This window comes from Ptychodera flava (genome assembly GCF_041260155.1).
Source record: "Ptychodera flava strain L36383 chromosome 3 unlocalized genomic scaffold, AS_Pfla_20210202 Scaffold_26__1_contigs__length_13983176_pilon, whole genome shotgun sequence".
NCBI classification, from domain to species: domain Eukaryota; kingdom Metazoa; phylum Hemichordata; class Enteropneusta; family Ptychoderidae; genus Ptychodera; species Ptychodera flava.
The window spans coordinates 5,390,221-5,412,534 of record NW_027248280.1 but is presented as its reverse complement, the minus strand read 5'-3'; the positions used below and the strand labels follow the sequence as shown (position 1 = coordinate 5,412,534).

Here is a 22,314-nt window from a genome sequence, read left to right as displayed (position 1 = left end):
GCTAATTTAAATGGCAAAGTGAAATCTGGTGCAGACAACACTGGGGCACTTTGCAGTATGGCTTTAAGTGTATCAAATGCCTGTTGGCATTGCTCTGACCAAACAAACTTTACTTTCTTTTTAAGTAAGTTAGTCAAAGGCTCAGTAATTGTGGAGAAATTTGGACAGAATTTTCTGTAGTAACCAGCCATACCGAGAAAGCGCATCAGTTGTCGTTTGCAGTTTGGTATGGGAAAACTTGAAATGGCACTGATTTTGGCATCAACAGGTTTTACCTCACCCTGTCCTACAGTATGTCCGAGGTAAGTTACCCTAGCCCAACCAAACTCAGATTTGGCAAGGTTGACAGTCAACATTGCTTTGCTCAGTCTCTCAAAGAACTTCCGCATGAGCTTGATGTGTTCCTCCCAGGTGTCACTATATAGGACGACGTCGTCAACGTAAGCTGCACATCCGTCTAGCCCGGATATGACGTCGTTGATCATCCGTTGGAACGTTGCCGGAGAGTTCTTCATTCCGAATGGCATCACCTTGTACTGGAACAATCCGTCTGGTGTAACAAAGGCGGATATTTCACGAGCACGATCCGTCAGAGGGACTTGCCAAAATCCCTTCAGTAGGTCAAATTTCGTCACGTACTTGGCTTTTCCCACTCGGTCGACGCAGTCATCAATCCTCGGGATTGGGAAAGTGTCTGTCTTTGTTAAAGTGTTGACCTTCCTAAAGTCCGTGCACATACGATAACTGTGATCTGATTTGGGAACAAGTATGCACGGCGAACTCCAGTTACTTTTACTGGGTTCAATAAAGTCATTGTCCAGCAGGTATTTGACTTCTTCCTGAGATATTTCGCTTTTGTTGGATTCAGTCTGTATGGATGTTGTTTACAGGCTTACTGTCCCCAACATCAACGTCGTGATAGATGACGTTCGTCCTCGTTGGAACATCTTGAAACAGGTGTTTATATTCATGGAGCAGTTCTTTCACCTGTTGTTGTTGTTCTGGCTGGAGGTGTGCCAACTTTGTAGACTCCAGCTTCTCCAGGATTTCTGAGTTCTGAAGCTTGACCGAGCCCAGCTTTGAGTTTAGAGTATTTTCACTCAAGTCAGTTTCAGTATCACTATCTTCATAATGGCCAGAACTGACTGTACTGACAGGCTTTGTTTTAGTAGGATTATCCCTATCCAAATATGGCTTAAGCATATTTATGTGACATAGCTGTTTTTGTTTTCGCCTGTCAGGTGTTATTATGATGTAATTTAATCACTCAATTTCTATCAATTAGATATGGCCCAAAGTAACGAGCATGGAGTGGTTTGCCAGGAATTGGAAGTAGAACAAGAACCTTTTGACCTGGTTCAAACTTCCGTTTGAGGTGCTTTTATCATATTTGGTTTTCATTGACTGCTGAGATGACTCAAGATTTTCTCTGGCTAATTCACATGCTTTAGAGAGTTTCGTACGAAAATCTGACACATATTGCAAAATATTCAGACAATCATCATCGTCTGATAGGAATTTCTCTTTAACGAGCTTAAGTGGGCCACGGACTGTATGTCCAAATACAAGCTCAAATGGGCTAAAACCAAGAGACTCCTGAATTGACTCTCTAACAGCAAAGAGCAGAAAATGAATTCCTTCATCCCACTGCTTCTCTGTGTCAAAACAGTAGGTCCTAATCATGTTTTTCAAAGTTTGATGAAATCGCTCAAGAGCACCCTGACTTTCTGGATGATAGGCGGATGACCTATACTGTTTAATGCCTAGCTGATCCATTACTTGTTGAAAAATACCAGACATAAAGTTGGAGCCTTGATCGGACTGGACACATTTAGGGAGGCCAAATAAAGTGAAAAATTTGACTAAAGCTCTCACTATAGTCTTTGTCTTTATATTTCTCAGAGGTATGGCTTCGGGAACCGAGTTGATGTACACATTATTGTCATCATGTACTCATTTCCTGATCTTGTTTTTGGTAGGGGCCCAACACAGTCTATTAGAATCCTACTAAATGGTTCTTGAAATGCAGGAATTGGCTGTAAAGGGGCCTTTGGAATGGTCTGATTCGGCTTTCCTACCATTTGACATGTGTGACAAGTTTTACAGAAATGTGCTACATCCTGCCTGAGATTAGGCCAATAAAAGTGACTGAGAATTTTATGATAAGTTTTCCTGACTCCTAAGTGACCAGCCCAGGGGGTTTCATGGCCAGGCGCAATATTTCAGCATGGTAGGGCTTTGGAACCACAATTTGATGTTTTATAGCCCAATCGTCATCAACCAAAACATCTGGAGGTCTCCATTTACGCATGAGAATACCAGACTTTGTATAATAGGAAACAGAGCTATCTGAAGTTTTACCTTCATCATCTACCCTGTCAAACAAAGACAAAATATCTGGGTCTTTGTGTTGTTCTGCAATGAGATTTGATCTAGAAAATGTCTGACTTTCGCCCACAGAAGTTTTACAGAAGTTTACTGGAAGTTTCAAATCCACGAGGGATAACGGAATGATCCGTGTCAAACACCCTGACTGAGAAAGGTGTCATTTAAGTCAACATCTGTGACATTATTTTTGAGAGTATTTTGATTCTCGGAAGTTTTCTTTGACATGGCTCGCGAGTAATGGCACATGAAGGGAAAAGGCCGGGAATGTCTTCCTCTATTGGCTCTGGATTTTGATCTAAACTAGGATTATCAGTCACAAGTGGATTAGAATGACTTTGTCCCCAGCAAGGTCGTTTCCAAGAAGAAGGTGAATCCCTTCAAAAGGCAAAAAAGGCCTAATACCTAAAGTCACAGGTCAGAAACAAAGTCCGAAGACAAATAGACATTATGGAGAGGAACAGGAATAAAGTCATTGCAATCTACCCCCTTAATAAGAACTTTAGAACCTGAAAATGACTTTTCAGAAAACGGCAGGGTATCTGCCAACAAAAGAGACTGGGAAGCCCCGGTATCTCTTAAAATTTTGACAGGGGTAGCGGAAGAGAAATCACTAGAAAGTGATATAAAACCATCATGAATAAATGGTTCGAAAATACCCATAATGCTATCTTGAGAAGAATTGACCTTGACCTCATTAATTGGGAATAAGAGGGTTTAACCTCAGAAAATGTGTTGCACACATTATTAGACTCTAATTGTACACAATTCTTTTTCTCTCTGTCTTTCTTCCATTTCTAATCTTTCCTGCCTTTCTTTTTCTTTCTGTCTTTCTTCCATTTGCAATTCTTTTTCTTTCATTTCCTTTTCTAATTCCAATTTCTTAAGCTCCAAATCTGCCTGTATTTCTAATTCTAATTTTTTGAGTTCGAAGGAGGACTCAGGCTCATAATCTTTTAAGGCAGACTCCTCAAAATGGCCAGAATAACTAAATGTTTTGCAATCTTGAACTGTATTTCCCGCTTGCGCATAGATCTTTTGACATCTACTTAAGGAAATTGGCCAGTGCTATGAGGTTGTCTTTTCTGAGGGAATTAAATGTGTCCTGATCAAGGTCATCCATAAATTCGTCTGGCTTGAATTCCGCCATGATTAAATTTCGCTGAGTTCACAGTGTAAAGTAGTTTTGAAAAGGTAGGCAAAATGTTGTCAACGGCTCAAAATATTCGTTTCCCGGACAAGCCCCCAATTTTGTTACGTGCAGAGAAAACGAACAAAAGGGTGAACTCAGCAGTTAACGTTTAAACAAAATTTATTACGAAAATAAACTAATTGCTAAGTCAGGGATAGAGTACAAGCTTTAAAAGTGTACAGACTACTTATCTCAGCAGGGACGGCAAAGCTCCAGTCTCAGAGTTGTAACAGTCAGTTGGATGAATGAACAGTCCTCGCAGGCTTGAAGCTGCACAAAGTCCACAGTATAAATCCAGCGTTGGCAGTGAAGGTCTTGAAAAGTCTTGAGAATGACTACTGCTGGAGTTTAGTAACACACAAGAGACACGATCCCAAAAGTCTGACTGGAAGCTGAGCACGTCCCTTTTATAAAGGCATATAAGAACAATCTAGAACTTTTATTGACATGCTAATTACTGTTCTAAAATTATCTCTCTTACACAACTAATCAACTTTCCAGAACATTCCAAACATGACTAATTGAATTCAAGGTTGTGAGGTCATTAAGGGCAGTGACCTTGAGAATGTTCTAGACTAATTGAACTCAGGTCATGATGAGTGTGGGGGGAAATGACCTACATAACACTATGTGTTCACATTTCAGGATAATCTGTGGTCTAACACAGTTCACAACCAAAGCACACATTGCCAGGGCTGCACTGGAAGCTGTTAGTTTTCAAACCAGAGAGGTTAGTCAATGCTTTGTATTCTTGGTAGATGGATGGGTGGATGTGTGTGTTCATGTGTCTGTTTGTGTATATGTCCATGTACGTATCAGTGTGATATGTTTGTGTACATATATGTGTCCAATGCTATTGTGTTTATGTCAATGTGAACTGAGTGCCCTGTATATCAGTAAACCTTTTCATTCCTCTGTTTGAATGTACTTGTCGTTAACTTACTGCAAAGTGGTCGACATATATGACATATGTATAATGCTGTATTTTCCCTCAAAATTTATTCATATGCAAAGTGTGTTCATGAGAATTGTTTATGCAAATCAACTAATTATGAATCAATATCAATAGAGAATATTCTTTGGCCCAACATCTTGCACTATGTGTTGTATGACTTTGAACATTTGTTCCTATGTAGATAAATAGTTTTCTTTGCTTATTAGGATATGTTGCCTATTTATCTGCCACTTTTTATGAGTGTTACCGTAGTTTTAACTTGTCCCAGTATGTCTTCCATCTGAAAATCTATTTTCACAAAACAAACTCTTCCCATGTACTCTGTCTCTGTCATTTACATCTGTTTGTCCTTGTCGTTCACCCTGATTTCCCAGCATTCCATTCTCTCCATGACAGATCCTTGATGCCATGAATCAAGACTGTGGAATTCCAATGCAGAAACTTCAAGTCGACGGAGGAATGACGGCAAATAATTTATTGATGCAACTGCAGGCAGATCTGCTGGGAATAACAGTAGGTGAGTACAACATGATACTTACTAACTTCACCTTGGGAGTAGAAATAACTCTCCTTACATATTTGGGGGCAAATAACAACGTATGAACAAAGCAAAGACAATGGCTGACATATCTGTCTCCAAATGCAGGGATGTAGAAAATAGCCAGCAGCTGGCTAAAACAACTTGCTGTCAGCTAAAATTTGCCGGCTGTGAAAATTTAGATTTAGTAAAAAATCATGGTGGAAATCTGCATTGATAATAGTCAGGAAAAAATCTGAGATCTTGCTCTATCCAAAAGGAAGGCACAGATTATATTGAAGTACATTCTTGCATATAGTTCTCCATGAAGGACTATTTTTGTCTATATGGGCAAAGGGGCATAAAATACATATTCTCAGTAAATTTAATCTGTAAATGATGATACAAAACTAGCTAATGTCAAGATATGCAGTAGGAACAGATTTTGTGTCCATGTTGTTCCTGCCACTCTCAAATAATGGTACAGTCCTGTTGTTTCAGTAGGAAAAGTTGGACTTTTAAACAGTGAAACAGGGGTGACACAGTAATCAAGCTGACACCTTTGACATGTAAGATGCACTGACAAAATCACTTGAACAGAGTGAAGCAATTTCGTTGGTATTCTTACTTCTGAATTTGGTGTCTGATCATGCCCATTGTTTGAATTTCACAGTGAAGCCAGCCATGCCAGAGACCACCGCTCTAGGTGCAGCAATGGCTGCTGGGTACGCCGTCGGTGTGTGGAGTCTAGCTCAAGAAGATTTGACGGCCATCACCACGGATACGTACACGCCCAGTATAACTCAGGAAGGTAAGATAAGCGGTGTTAGAAATCAAAAGAGGTCAAAATCTTAAGACTAGCCAGATCAAAGACCCTTTGGTACCGAAAGTGAAACAAGAATGAGTTATTTTTCGTAGCTATCTTTTTGTCTGTTTTTATTCTGCAAGCAAAGTGAACAGAAAATCGTAGAAGTTGCATGCCAATGTGGCTGTAAACAAAAGAAAAATTCAGTCACTCAGACACATTTTAACTAAGATTGAATTATATTGTTCTGATTTTTGTTTTTAACCTAACAGTGGTGACACATTTTATGTGGCCAAGGAAATAGTATATTAAGGTGCAGCTTTAACACTTTTTCACTGGGTTAAAACACGGAAGTTCTAAATTCAATAAACTCTGTGTAGAAATTTCCATTCTGTACAAATAATGGTGCATTCATTCATCCAGGAAAGCAACTTTAGCAAAGTGTCGTTTCATGCTGACTTTGATGTTCTTTGTTTTTGACAGAGAGAGATAGCAGGTATGACAAATGGAAATTAGCAGTTCAAAGGTCAATGAAGTGGGAGGGCCACACGGCCGGTGAACAACAAAAGCAAGGTAGGTATACAAAATGTTGGTATTAGTGAGATTGACACAGGGTTAAAGTATGTACATATGAATACAACATATGGAAACCTTGTAAATATGACTTCCAAACGTTTTGGTTCATGCAGAATCATTTTGTGTGATTACGCGCAGTTTACAAAGCATTATGTGATAATCTTGAAATTTATCTTAATTTAAGTACAAGTATTTCTGATGTGGATTTTGGCAAAGCAATTATGAGATTGTCTGAGAGATTGTTCTCTATGTGGACTAATGTTCCAACTATTCATCACAGCGCATAATCACTGCAACTTTGTCTATGATTAATTTATTGCTTGCAAAAGTAAAACTTCTCGATCTACAGTTGTCTCATTCAATAATATTTTGAAATATATTTTTTTTGCCATTTGTTTTACATTTCAAAAATTGACCACCCTGATATTTAGCATGGATGCTTGCATTGATGACAGCGCCACCTGTTGACAGCTGCTGACAAATATATTGTTTTTTGGTTAGGTTAGATTACCGCCATGGAAGTCTACCAGGTGCATTTTATCTGATGTCAACGATAGCCTTACTAATATTAGCTGCAAATAACACGTGATGAACTCTAAAACTTTAAGAATCCGGATTGTAGATTGAACAATTAATTATGAAGTAACCGGCCTGTCATCCAGGGATGTACTCCAATATCAATGCAAGCAACTCAAGTCTCAATCAGAGCTGATGAGAGAGACATACAGAATGGAACCATGGGACACAAATCTTTGCGACCATGAACATTTTCTGTGCCAAACAGAGCACCAGTATATTTTCTTTTCTTTGTAATCTAAGAAATACAACAGGTTATATATCTTTTCAGACTCTGTACAGCTGTTTGTGTGAGATTCTACCTTCTATTTCACTGCCCCTAAGTTAGAAAAAATTAGAGTCAGTGCAAGGACGAGTGTCTTGCCAAGGATCAGCTTTGTGACAATTTTCTATGCACTGAATTCATGCCTCACCAGTCATACCGTACTTGCTCCCTCCATGTAGATCAGTCAAAACGACATTGCTGTAACACTAGTATAAACAAATCAAAAAGTGTAAATGACCGTCAACAGTCTACAGTTTTAGTCATTAAGGTAGTATGTATCTCGTAAGTGAAAGACTTAAATTTTTGCTCAAACTTTCCTAAACAAAACTGTCAATCATTCTCTTGCCAAATCAAGAATAAAATTGGTGGTTGCTGTGCAAAGTTTGGTACTAGAGAAACAAATTACCAAATATTTACTGATATTTGAAATTCAAAATGGCCGCCATCCTTGTGTTATCTCTATGTGGAAAATACCATTTTTGATTTTCAAATAAACTACGATGATGCAAATTTTTCTTACTCCAAGAGCTTTAAAATGAGCCCCTACAAGCAGTAGACCAGAAAAGTGTTGATAAATTTGAGAGTCTGAATATCTGTCCCCAGCACAGTACGAGTGTAGTGATAAATAGCGGCCGCCGCGTAGTATGCATAGAATAATAGGCCTATTATTCTATGCATACTGCGCGGCGGCCGCTATGTATCACTACACTCGTAACTGTGGTCCCCAGGGCATATTCTAAGTTTAGCCTGTTTAATCTGTACACACAGTGTTATGTTGAATGACCTGTTACTGAACGGATGCAATGTAGGACAAAGGGATGGTGTCAATTGTGGCAAATGGATCCAGGATTTTGTTTCCAGGCACTACCACTAGCATGTGCCTTACTGAAAGTCAAACTAGCTACTTTGTTGCTGGTCGTATGAACACTTGTCAATGTTATTTTTACGAGTTGGGAAAAGCAAAACAGATATAAGCGAAATAGATGCCATTTTTCAGAGACTCTCAACAAATTCTTCTCATGTCTGCAAATGAAATATTAATAATGCTAGTAAGTTGTTTCTGTAGACTAGATGAACAAGTTGAGTCCAAGCTGTGTGATAAGTATCATGTGCCAATTGGGATATGAGTGCGCCCTCTGGCAGTCACCATTGGAAAGGGCATTTCCAAGATGCTTGTGTGAATGCGAAAAAAACCGTAAAAACAAGAGCAAAAACCATAACATGTAAAGCAATTGCTGCCATTAAATGGCAGAGAGGACAGGACTAGTATTAAATTTCAGAATATTTCTCAAACTTCACCATTTATCAGATTTTCCAGATATGCCCCCTGATGACACTTCCTGTATTCCAGAATTTTTGATATTTTCAAAGAAGACCTTCATTTGATGTAATGTACATTAGAAATGGTGCAAAAGTATTTTTTCATTTCTATTGGAAACCAGATGCTCTAGGTGATGTGTATGCTAATTTTTAAATGCTGTGTAATAAATTATTTTTGTTGACATCTTTAAAATATCGTATTTGTATTCCTGTCATTTTCTCCCCTAAAACATGAAACTTGTGAACTCCAGATAGGATGAGTCCAGTGTCTATATGGTATTCGGAGATATGAGAGTCCTACAACACAATGTAGTTTTGAAATGGACCTATGTATTAGCAGACAAAGACAATATATTCAGTGGAATATTTTTGTCCTGAGCTCTAAATATATCCAACACTATCATAACATTATGCCGGATCAACTGTTGGTATGACCAAAGGCACTTCAATTGTCATTTCGCGAAGCCCTTATGATACAACAAGGGACTTTGTGAAGTGATTATCAAAGCGCCTGTGGGTATGACCACATTGCATTTTCAATGGTATTGTTGGATCGTAACTCTAAGAAATGGGGGGTTTGGGATGCAAGGCAATGACCAGCTATATTCTTGTCCAACATTTTGACACACCTGCAGATTAGTGGGGTCAATCCTAAGAATAGCACCACATGTATTACTAATAAATTCAGGTGTCCTTCATATCTGTAATTAGTAATTAAATTGTGTTGTTCCTTTCTAGCCACAAAGAGATCCCTTTAGTTTAAAAAGCTTCCAACTATTTCAATTTTAGGTCAGTGACACCTTATCATGCAGATGCCACCAATTTAATGACCACTATCATGTCAACCTCATGCCTGGTACAGTCATTCACCTCAACCCTGCCCTACCTGACCAAAGTGCAGTTTTCGTGTTTGTTTTTGGTGAACTTCAACCCTGGCTGTTGATATCAATTTAATATTTGACAAAATTTTATTTTTGTTGAGCTACTCACAAAAACCTTTCTGATATAGAGATCTTAGACTTTGAACAGTTATTTAACTAATAAATCTATTCCACGCTGTAAATCTTCTGATGTGTTTGCTTTAAAATTTGCGTTGTTGATGGTTCAAATGAAGATTGGGGTCAATATAAAGCAGCTAGCAACATTCAAACTGCTTTTGGATTGATGTGTGCCACTGATGTAAACATTTGGGACCACATATTCAATTTCCAAAATTTACCAAATTGTTCAAAACTTCCTCAAAGGAAACAAAACCATCCCCATTTGGTGCTACAGAACCAAATTACCCAGTATTGAAACTTCAAAATGGCCGCCAGAAGCACATTCTGAAATAGTTTAAAACTGGTGTATCTATTTTCAACATCTGAGGATCACAAGCAGGGCCTTGCGGACAGATATTTGGACACATCTTTTCAATTCTTGTTTGGTCTATCACTTGTGGGAGACGTTTTGAAGCTCATAGAGTTAAAAAAGTTTTCACTGGACTTTTTTTGTGAAAATCTAAATTTACTTTTTCAGTACAGATAGTTAACACACTGTTGTACAAAAGTAAACACCTGTTTTGCCAAATGAATGTGCTTTATAAAAGTAAAATATTTCTTTTATGATACTGATCTACACTGAAAACTTTATGTGCCTGTGGTCTTTCAATCTGACTGCAACCTTTTCTCATTTACGTACTCCTCATCAGAACTTGCCGGTAGGTGATGACAATGACTTGATTTGCTGATGCCCTGACTTGTCAGTGGTTTAGCCATCCGTCAGCCATAATACCACTGTAAGCTACTCAGGATTATCTCAGATAAAAAAAAGAAAATACAACCATCATTTTCGTAACCAAATGTATCACGATTACCCTGAGGTGACACTGCAACCATGACACTACCCTTACAATTTTTTCACTTTAGAATTATAAATACATACACATTGCCCTCTCATGCCGAAAGTGATTTAAATCACTGCAGGGGCAAAATGTATGGAACATACAGTCACATTTCTAGGATGTTGACAATCCAATGTGCTGCTTTTGTGAGGTTCAACCAGATTCATGATGAATTGCATTTAGACAGTAGTCTACGCCAAGTTTGTGTGATAGTGAAAGCCTCAGTTGCGATCATACTGTGTGATGGATTTTCCAATCACAAAATTCCATCACTGAATGATCGCAATTGAGGCTTTCACTATCACACAAACTGTTGTGTCAGCGTTCGCTCTGAATTTATGTCCAAGTCCTTATCAGAACCAGCAACTGTCAGCTGTCTCACACAAATACAAGACAACATCCACACAACCGTTGGTGTGAATTCATAGAATCAAACTGACAACATAGAGTGTGGCAAAAAATGAAAATGTATTTTCCAGATCTTGTATTCTAAGTAGGAATTACTACTACAACAACGTGAGGGTACTGATACACAGGTTTAGAAAGCAATCAAAGACTGGATTACTTATCAGTACTAATTCATAAATATTTAATTCAATAAATTATGTACAAACTTTGCATATCAGCTGTTCCCAATTTATCCTTCAAGTAAACTGACTGGGGCATTGTGCTGTGAAAGCTCAGCATGTGGGAATACATCATTTCAGATGGATAACTAAAACCCAAGTATACCCCCATGTATGTTATTTTATCCGCATGTAGGAATCTTTGCCGATTATAATCATAAAATAATTCTTTTTACCTCGATCAAGTCACATATCATGATAGTGTTGGTATCAGGGCATCAAGGTCAAATACCAAATATGCAGGTCAGTGTTTCAAAATAACTTTGTATGTTCTAAAATAAACTTTTCTTTTTTTGAATGATTTTCACTCGTCATAATAAAATAACTGTTAAATATGGCAAAATGAAAGCACAATTGTTATAATTCCTCTTTGTCTTCGTCAGTACAGAGCATAATTTTCAGCTCAGCTTTTGCTCAAATTTGAATTTTTGTGGGAGACAACCTGTCAAATATACTATACTGTAGGTTTTTTTTTCAGTCAATTATGCGTTTGTTTATGTTTATGAATACCGTCGTTTCTAAATTCGACAAAACTTCCAGCCGGTCAAACTACGAAAAAACTTGTACTGTTACAAACAAACCGTGTAGATGTCTCTTGTGGGTTATGCTTTGATTGTATGACATAAATGAAAGGTTTTACACAGAAATGATACACATCAATAAACTAAATAATCTCTGAATCTAAAATTTCCCTGAATTCAAAATGTAACATCCCATTCTCTTCTATTCTCTATGTTAAAATGGATCATACCATTTATTTGAAAAGGTTGAAAAAGTTTGACAAAATTCAATTACTGTAACATTCGTTCAAGCAGAATACCATATCTGTGGAATAATTTGAAAAATATTTGGTTCCTGTGGTGTGATTTAAACTAGACTGTCAACAGTATCTTGTGCCATCTTTGCTGAAAATTATGACATAGCCAGTGTGGCAAATGTCATTGAATAGGTGCAAACTATATACTTTTTGCTGATATCCAACTTCCAAAGGTTCAAGGGCAACTTCTCACTGTTTACACAAGCCAAGCACTACGACACAAGAAGCTGTCGACAGTCTATGTGATAACAGAGTTCAGTTTTCAGCAATGGTGTTACTCAGGGAGCAAGCAGTGTTCTACAGGCTCAGAACACCTATGAGTTCACATGATGACGGTATAAACAAAGACATGTGTGACATATGGGTATGGAAATACACATAATATATCTATGATATGTGTTTGGGCACTTGGTTTTCTTTGTGCCATGCTACATTCAAATTCCTGGTTTAACCTTATTGCTGCAGAGCCTTGCAAGCTTAACTCATGTGTGTTTTTATGGTCTATTAAATTATTGATATAGCTGAAATCATTCTACTCTGGAATAAAAAGGACACAATGTGTTCTGTAGACTCAGTATGCCAAAGAGATCACGTGATGACAGTACAAACAAACCCACATGCACCAAGGCGTATATAGAAATACATGTATTTACGGTATGTGCACATTTGCGCACGTTGTTTTGTTTGTACCGTGGTCCATTAAATTCAGGGTTTAACCAATTAGCTTGAGAAATGAAAAGTGACCTATGCAGGACACAAACTCCCATCCCCGCATGCATTTTGGTAGTTCTACCAACTGTGCATCGGATCAGTCATTGCTGTGGGTATTTCTATCATAGAGGGCTCATTTCTCATTATGTTTGGTAGAAAGAATTATTTCTGGTGACAGGTCTTCACAAAAAATTTTTTTAAAACACAGAAAATTAATTTTTCATTAATATTTTGAAAACTTTAAATATTAAAGACAACAAATATGCAGCTCAGTACCATTATGAGAAACAACATTGCAGGTTTACAGAAAAACTCATGATTCAAAGAAATCTCTGGGTTAATTTACGCTGGTGAAAACTAATTTATCTAAACTGACTTTTCTGGAAACATGTATACAAGGAAATACAAGGTGTCCATCCACTTCATCCCCTATTATTGCATTCGCTTTCAAGATTAGACTGCGCGTGGGCTCCAAGGTTAAAAATCATTAACCTGGGGAGGCTTTATGCAAATAAGTCTATAGCCCATCATTTTCATACGCTGGAGAACGACTGTTTGCTCAAAGCTTCCCTAAGCTTACTGAACTTCGCATGCTTTTCACTTATCACAAATATTCTGTAAATGATAGAAAAAGAACCTCAAAAAGTAGCAGAATAAATAACCTGTTTGTTATTTAGTCAACTTTTCCATTTTTGTAGGTTTGTTTCTTCTCGGCTTCAAGCACTTCTTTCATTGGACCTTTACCTTCGAATGAGGATGGATAGCGGAAGGAACCGCCGATGCGGTCCCAGAGCGTGAAAAACTGACCATAGTTGTAATTGAAAAACAAATGGTGATCCGTGTGGTGTGCCGATCCGTTGACGAGCGGTTCCAGCACCTTGGGCACGCGGAAGTCACCGTCGTGAATGCTCACAGTCCAGACGTTGACGAACACAAACAGGGTCAAGTAGACGTACTTGTGTAGCGGGAAGAGGAACGGATAGATGTGGTAGGGCAGGCTCTGGACAAATCCGTCGATTGGGTGGAAAGCATGGCTGGCGAACGGAGTGGGTACCTTCCACTTGTGATGGGGTTTGTGGATGTACTTGTAGATGAGTGGGTGGTGCAACCAGCGATGGAGCCAGTAAATCAACATATCCGTGAAAAACAAGAAGAACATGACATCCACCACGATGCTAAAATAACCTGCATAAAAAGGAAAAGTGTAATTTTAACATACGATGATGTACGTGACATACACCTGAAGGTCAATCAACTTTGCTGTCTCACATAAATTATAACCCTTTCACCCGATTTCTCCACTCAGAAGTTAAACTTAACCACAGGTGCCTGCAGCGTTACTTGGACAGTCGACCAAAGGCCCAGGATCAAAGTGTGAGGCCGAAGGCCAAACCTTGGTACAAGTGAAGAAGAGAAGGTACGACAAATCAGTGAGAAGTCCAAACCCCTCAAAAACCAACACATATATATATGTGATGATTTCCAAAGAATACATCAGTATGACTTGAAATTGTGGGTATATTCATTTGATAGTCATATCAAACTTCACAGCACATTATGGACTGTGCTGGCGAGTTGATAACGTGAACTTGGGATAAAGTGGACTTGGCACCAGTATGCACAGTACAGACAATTCAATCAGTACCATCTACCATTTAATCCTTCCCAAGGCCATCTGTTCATCACTTGTCAATCAATCAAACAAACAAGCATCTGTGGCCAATGGATTTAAGGTACCCTGTAGTATGCGCCTCGACGGTGAAAGACTTCAAAAGTTTTGCTCAAAAATTCCTAAATGAAACTTTCAACCATATATTCTCTTATCAAATCAATAATACAAAATCTGGGGTCACTGGGCAAAGTTTAGAACTAGAGAAACAGATTACCCAAATATTGTGGTATTTAAAATTCAAAATGGCCGCCATCCCTGTAAACTCTATGGGGGAAAATAAAATTTTGGATTTTCGAAAAAACTAATGTGGTGAAATTTTTTTTCTTCAAGAGCTTTAAAATGAGATCAGGAAAGAGTTGTAGAAATTTGACAGTCCAAATATCTGTCACCGAGGCACATTTTACCTTAAATCCCGAGCCCCCTTCTGTGGATAAACTTACCTAATTGACTCTTGCTGAAGTCACAGTGCAACTTGCTATAACCTCTGACCTCAAATAAAAATACCACACAGGTGAGGATACTCATCAAGGGCACTGACTTACATGTATAGACAATCTCCTTACGAACTTGATTCTGTAATCAGACAAATAAAATTATGAATACATGTATGACCCTATTAAGGCAAATGACTGATTGAAATTGCTTTCTTTGTCTGTATACAAAACTTTAACCAGCTGCAATAATAAAGCTGACGGACTACAAACATAATTCCTTAATTTTGGTGTCAACCCCCTCCCCTCTCAAAATGGAACTCCTTAATGCTGAATTGGTTTCAGGAACACTGTACAGTTTACTGTGTATGGAGAATACCAACCTGTCTTTCACAGACATGTTGTGCAAAATTGACACATAAATATTTAAACATTACATGTTTTCAATGTTTAGAATAGTTGCAACCTTCTGACGTTCTGAAAACAATGTAGTGGTCATTTCTTGTTATTCATGGTGTTGAAATCAAATTTTGATGAAATATGACTATAATTCCCAAGGTTTGTATTATACCGTTTCTAAAAGGTATAGTGAAGTATCATTGTCATTACATCAATGAGCATTGTGTGAGTTTCACTCTTCATCATGTGCACTCTAATTTTTTGACCATCCATCACGTGATGATATTTTTTTGAACTCTACCCATTTGACTTTTTCAATATTGGTATTATTTTTTCCTGGTCAAATTTGTTGGAGTGATTACAGTAGTCTGTATCTTTCTGTCAGAGTTCTGTTTTTTTGTTTATATGTTGTCGTAATTTTATGTCTCATTTGTTCTTGATGATCGTGGAGAGAGCTCTGCATCGAAGCCGTATAATCACATTCAGTTGAGTCCATACGTTTAAAAGCACCCATGAACACGTGTCCAGTGTCTCAGTCTGTATTGTAATTCTTTCTCTTCTGTTGAGTTTCTCTTCCTTTCTGCTTTCATGAGTTGCAATAAAAATATCGTATTCATTTGGAATTACAGTCTGATATTTTCATTCTTTTTTTTGGTCAAAGCAGAATCCTCATTGCTATTTTGACGCTCACAAAACAAATAGGGGTCTTAACCCCTCCCCCCCTCTAAACTAAGGAATTACGTTTCTAATGTGACAGTGTCAGCTTTGATGATCGATGACCCCTGACGTATTCCGACATTTTTGGGTCATACTCATGATAACTGACAACCAGGCACTATATTACAGGGTGTGGTATAAATAGCTGAACAGTTTATGCTAATTTTAGCTAATTACCATTTTATTTCTGTAATAAATTCAATGTCTGGCTATTTTAAAATAACTCTCTGTGTATACAGTCTGTCGATGTACCATAAGAACAACCATGCAATCTCTGCAATAAACTACCCTGGAGATTCTGAATTCACTGTTTAAACTGCACACTGCCATTGTGCAACCAGTAATCAAATTTTACATCTCAGATAAAGTGGGATAAAAGGTCCTCATTTCAAAACTGTTCTTTCTTCTTTGGTTATTTTGAGTTTTTACTTTCTGAGGTAAACTTCATTGACAATACATGGTTTACAAAGGCTGATTATAGCCCAATTTCAGCACAATTCAATCACACTACGCCAAGTCCTCATACTGAGTGATGGTGATAACAATCTGGTTCCCCTAGGCACCTTAAACAGTCTGCCCAAATTGTTTCCTGCCATGCCCTTTCAATAAATTGAGAACACAAATGAATTTCTCTATATCTGTCACTATTTTAATGAACAGTCAAACACACAAAATGCCATACTTTCTTCTAGCCAAAGTACAAACAAATATGTCTTTAAAACCACAATAGCATGACCTGAAGACTTTGATCTTTGTCCAAAGCATTACACCTTGACATTGGACTCTGATAGATCAATGTAATATCACTTTGAATATTGGAATTGTGCCTTTTTGACAAAATATCAACTGAAAATAAAAATTTAGCACTTTTAATTTAAACATAAAAAACGTAAGAAATCTAGAAAAGGACCAATGTGAAAATCATTGATTTAAGTGTTCATTACAGAGTTAAAACTATTTCATATGTTTCAAGGCAAGTATGTACAAAGAAAGAGTACTACTACTTGCTGTGATCTGAAGTGTGATTCCTGTTCCTTTGTTGCTATATTGATAACTTGTATAACAGATTTGGCATTAAATGGGTATGGATTGATTCTGTTGAAAAAGTCCAGACAATTGCTATCTATTGTTGAAGCAATGGAGGGCTGAAAACAGCACAACCCAAACTTTGAACTATTTAAAATTATGCTAAAGCACCTTTAGGGCAGTATCATTCATAATATGCTAATTCCAAGACATGGCATTGCGTTTCCTATCAGGTTGACCTTGACCCCAGCCCTTATTAGGTCAAGATGGTGACACCAACTCAAGAAGCCAGTAAGAAAGTAGCTCTCTGACCTCATTCATAATTGGGGAATATCCACTAACTGTCCAATCAGAAAGGAGGAAACTTGCTGGTTGAACTTTGACATGAATAGGGCACATGTTTAGCATAGAATGTCCTCCTCAAGGTCACCTTTAGACAGCACACACACAAAGCTGCATTTATAATGCATGGATTGATTCGTGCCAAGCACAAAACTGTGGATGCTGTGTTCTGATTTGGGAACACATTAAAAATACAGAGACCAGACATTTTAAACTAATGCAAATCCCCGTGCAAATCTTAGAGTGCTAAATCCCCTAGATTGGCGTTCATTTGTAGTGCTACCCAGCATGACCCCTGTATTTGTTAAATTTTTTGTTGCATACATTTACATAACATTGGCAAAAAATTCTTAATTTGGACAAAAAAAGTTTGACTTTTTTATGACACATGTTTGGTAAAAATTGAAAGGTTTATATCGTGCCCAAAAGTTATTGACCAAAGGAAGATTAGACTCTCCTGTGAATTAGGGAGAATGACGTCTTGATTAGCTAGGCCTTACCTCAAGTATCTGTGGATGCTTTAACAGTCGATGGTCAAAGAGGAAGAAGTAACTGGCAGATGCGGTCATAAAGTACAGAAGGTAGCCACCAAGTGTTACGACCACCAGCAAACTCAGCAACTGTCGCTGCCAGTCGTCTTCCGGCCAGTCGTCAGGGTACACGTAAGGTGTGAAAAAATAGTGATCTGCCAGTTCTAAAACAACATCCATCTTGAAATATCTGTTCACAAAAAAGAGGATTATCAGCGTTGAGTTTGAGGAGGTGTTCTTTCTGGTACCACAGTTTGTTTTCATGCTAACAATAACAATGATTTGAAATAATGTTCTGCAAAACCTAATCACATATTTTTTCTTCCCGCATGTACTTTCATTATAAGTTTATTGAGCTGAAAGAATTTGTACTGGTTGGGATGGATATTCCTCATAATTACTTCAAATATCCTTTTTGAAATACCAAATTGGAACACATTTCTCAATGTTATATCAGATCATCCAACCTCAAGAGATAAAATCAGAATTGCACCTATAGCACAGTATTTAACATACAAACAAACTGTCTTCAACTTTATGAAAATTTTGACTTTGTGCCCGTATTGTTAGGGAAGTAAATAACATTCCGTTGATCTGGAACAAGATGTTTTTGAGACACTGCTCATAATATTTGATGAGCAGAAATTTTATTTTAATGAATAACTTATTTTTCTCATTTCATTTTGATCAGAAAAGCAGAATGAGAATGAGAAAAACTTGTTGATATTGTTGAATTGACTTTCCCTGTACTATCAGAAATGACGCCTCACTCTGTATAAAAGTGGGGTGTGGTCATTCTAGACAAACGTTGGCAAAATGCTGAAATGACACTGACTATGATTGTGTGACATGACCATGGCATTTGCTTTGAATACGTAAATATGAAAAATATCTATTATTTGGCTGCCATGGTTTATTTGGTATGATTGAGCATGTATAGACATGTAATGCTGATGTTACCTAAGTAACAAGGATGGACGTGCCCGACCAGACATGACAGTTTGTGTGTCACCTGTTTGTGGGGCATACCAAAGTGAACTGACAGTGAAAAACTTGTATAGGGAGCACAGAAAGATGTGACTGTACTGCATACATACAGAATTCACATTGACTTTGTTACCTGTGGACACAACCTGTCTGTGCTTTGTCTGTTTTCAATCCTTGTGTTCATATGAACAGATAAGCTAATTACAGGAGGTCCCTAGAATACATTTGTGGCTTACCATAGACCCTCCAAAAAACTTTTGGAGGGTCTATAGGCTTACCAATCTTTCTCAAGACTTCAGTACTTCCCCATCTTCTCAATGTTTGTGCGCTGTGGATCATGCAGAATGCTGGGAAATTATTTTCAAATCCTCTATAATTCAATGGCTACTGTTAATGGTAATGACAGGCTTTCTGTCTTGAACAATGGCTTATTGTAACAACAGCCTTACAGATATTGTTACATATAACTGATTGTAGTGCCAATTTTCAATTCATGACCTTTCATGCTGGGAGAAATCAAAATGTGACTATCCCCCCTTTTTAATGGTCATTTTCTCAGGATTGAAAATTGTAATATCAACAATCTAAAGGAACACGTTTGTAATGCATTGTAACTACATGGCTTTCTTTGCATATTATCAAAATGTTTTTGAAATTGAGAAATTACCTTGTAAAACAATGAAAGTACTCCATAGTCTAGTGCACTTATAAGTAAAGTATGATAAGCTCAAGTCATGATTGCACTGCCAAAAGAGAATAATCATCTGATATGTAGGCCAAAAATTTTGCCGGTGAACTGTGTATCGAGGACTATGGTTTGTGGATTAGTGTGTGTCCATGCATAGTTGCTCGCGGCAGACGGCCTTTGTGATCCCCAAGGCTAAACCACTAATGACTCCCTTACGTTGTCTTAACACGGTATCGAGGAAAACCACAGCTCGTCTCTCACTTTCAACTATCTGTATTTTGGTTAGTTCTCTTTGTCGTCGCTTCTTTATTTACAAATGCATAAACTAAAGTTATTGCGACGTCGAGTTGTCAATCCTCGTGGGACACGATGCAGGTACTGGTTGTGGTACCTTTTTTCCTTATATTATTTTTGCCATTGCATTGCGCATGCCAGGTTGCGTTTTTCAGTCTTTTAAGTGTTCGACGACCAACCACATAGATGTAAGTACATTTATGGCCAGTAGTTAGGTAATTCAAAATATTAAATATTATTTGATACGATCGTAGAGGGTATGCTATTGTGGTTGAAGTTTTAAGGAAACATCGATCATCGTGTCATTCGGTACCTATCCCTTATAGTTGACCCATCGAGGTGAAAAATATTACCTCTATGGTTGAATTGAACATCGTGAATCTAGTTATCCCCAGCATCTCCCACGGTCTTATTTAAATCGTCCATCTCTACATTTTAAATTTAAAATGGACCTTTGAGGTAATCTTTTTATTATACCATGGGAAGTATGCAACAGGCTCGATGCCAGAGTGCCAAACACAGAGACAGAAAATTGGCTGCCAAGTGTCATCCTTGCACGCACGGATGATGTGCACAACAAGCCACACAAATATTGGCCATGTTGCAAGCGATGTACCTACCGTTTATAACTGGCCTCGTCAAATAATACGCGATAAAACTATCCTCCGGCCAGACGTGGCTGGGAATGGAAGGTCTCCGAGGAATCACTGCTCGTTATGATGGCCTGAAACTACGATACGGAAAACCACCGGCTCGATAGATAGCCCAGTCGCCAACAACTCGTCGCTAGACTGATAAGCTCAGGCAGACACCGGTTAATTTGCATAGCGGGTAATGTCATAATTCTGTGCCCTCGATATCAGCTAACTGGCGTGCTGATTGGCTGCGCCCAGATGGCATGATCTCGCACCTGACGAGACGTTCGCACAACGCGTGTGTGCGCGGAGACTGATTTTGTAATGTGTGAATTTTGTGACGTAATGGTTGGCCTTATTCCGGGTCCTATATATTTCAGGGTTCAGACTTTGAAGTACAGTGACACTGCCGAACTTTGCCCCCTCCTTCTTGAAAGTTTGTTATTTTCTGTCCGGCGAAATAACGAACGAGCGTAAATTTGGTGGGAAACCGTCTAAAGCTAAAATTTGCAAGATTTTGCAGATTACTTTCCATTTTGTATAGATCTGTTCTGAAAATTCTGCGTGAACATATCTTATACAATTATATAAGGGAGCCGTCATTATTTACGGCCTGGGGGATCGGAGGAATTTCATCGGAAACTCAAAAATTTCTAGTACCGCCTGCCAACCCGCCAACCACGATGAATTTGAGTTACCCACCTTTTAACACAGAAATTTTGACTTAAACCCCCCCCCCCCGAAAAATTAAATATCAATACATGTATATTGAAAGTACAGGGGCAAGAACATGCAGGACGCTGAGGGGGAAAGTGTAAGAGAGTGGTGTCCCCTATCTTGTGTGGAAAAATTTGAGAAATTATATGCAATGGTGCAGTCTGGTGCAATCTCAGAGGTGTTTTCAATTTGTTTGTTTACAAGTAAAAAGGAACACCCCATGGAGGAGAGCATGAGTGGGGGTGTACTTCTCCTCTCGCATAAACAATTTTGAGAAAATGATGTGTGCAACGGTGCAATGTGAGAGGTGTTTCAATTTATTTTGCATAAAAAGTTCTGTACCCCCTTCTTTCTCTCCACATTTTGTGCAACCCCCTTGTTGCTTTCAGTTTTTTGAGTGATGCCTCCGACCCCCCTCCCCGGCCGTAAATAATGACGGCTGCCTAACTTTTATGGGGCAAAACTACACCTCTTGGAAGTACGGTAAAGCAAGTCTGGTACTGAAGTACAATAAATCATACATTACTAATATAATCCAGTAAACTGCTGCATGCTTGTGGTGATTTTATTGTAATGTATCTGAAGGGAGGTATTTTGTCTTCAAAACTCATAATGTACCGAAACTTTCTCAATCACACAAATCAAAATCCTGAGAATGCGAGACTTCATACCATTTAGGCTGTCTTCATTGAACAGATAACACTTCCTAGCTGTCGGTCCATAGTTGTGTTGCCGTGTTTTTTTTTAACATTCCCTGTCTTTTACATGCTGATTATTGTGACTTCAGCTCACATATTGAAAAAGTGCTGATAACAAACAACTACAGACTTTTTATTGGATTTTAAAGTTTTCATTTAGAGTTTTCTTTAAAATGTAATTAAAAATCAAGCAAGCACGCAAGCACGCAAGTCTATACAAACACCTGTAACGGGTGACACTGTTAAAATTCAAACTTGAAATCTTTGTAATTCTCCCTAAATGAACTATGGTTACAATTTTTTCATATAAAATTTAAAGTCCTAATAGTAAATAAAGCTTTTGTTACTTTCAATTTAAAAATCTGCAGGTGTTGCTTATACGTTTACCATTTTGAGTGTAGATGGTACCAAGCAAGAAAACTATGATTTGTCTTATCATCGTGCCATTAAGTTTCAAACCGCAGATTTTCATAGGGCAATTACTCTTGTTGAAAATCATAAATAAGGTTTTTGAGATCCAAGTTTTAGTTTGTTTATGCAAATTTGGAGAA

General features: G+C 38.0%; 2 protein-coding genes across 3 annotated transcripts in view; one reads left to right on the top strand and one right to left on the bottom strand.

The window, feature by feature from the left end:
- Positions 1-7,873, top strand: part of LOC139125932 (glycerol kinase-like) — a 30,888-nt gene extending 23,015 nt beyond the window's left edge. Inside the window, exons 11-15 of one of the 2 annotated variants that reach the window (XM_070692009.1) lie at positions 4,223-4,307; positions 4,929-5,049; positions 5,723-5,860; positions 6,338-6,427; positions 6,932-7,873. In XM_070692009.1, coding sequence (XP_070548110.1) covers positions 4,223-4,307; positions 4,929-5,049; positions 5,723-5,860; positions 6,338-6,427; positions 6,932-6,936 — 439 coding nt within the window. In that variant the 3' untranslated portion in view covers positions 6,937-7,873. The remainder of the gene's footprint in view (positions 1-4,222; positions 4,308-4,928; positions 5,050-5,722; positions 5,861-6,337; positions 6,428-6,931) is intronic. The other variant, XM_070692008.1, reaches the window with a different exon arrangement.
- Positions 7,874-10,922: 3,049 nt separating this feature from the next.
- LOC139126047 (lathosterol oxidase-like) lies at positions 10,923-20,549 on the bottom strand. Its single transcript, XM_070692108.1, has 4 exons — positions 20,334-20,549; positions 17,715-17,934; positions 14,740-14,872; positions 10,923-13,812 (listed from the first exon to the last, which is right to left on the bottom strand). The coding sequence occupies exons 2-4, from the start codon at positions 17,922-17,924 to the stop codon at positions 13,301-13,303; spliced, it is 855 nt and encodes a 284-aa protein (XP_070548209.1). The 5' UTR covers positions 17,925-17,934; positions 20,334-20,549; the 3' UTR covers positions 10,923-13,300.
- Positions 20,550-22,314: the final 1,765 nt, after the last annotated feature.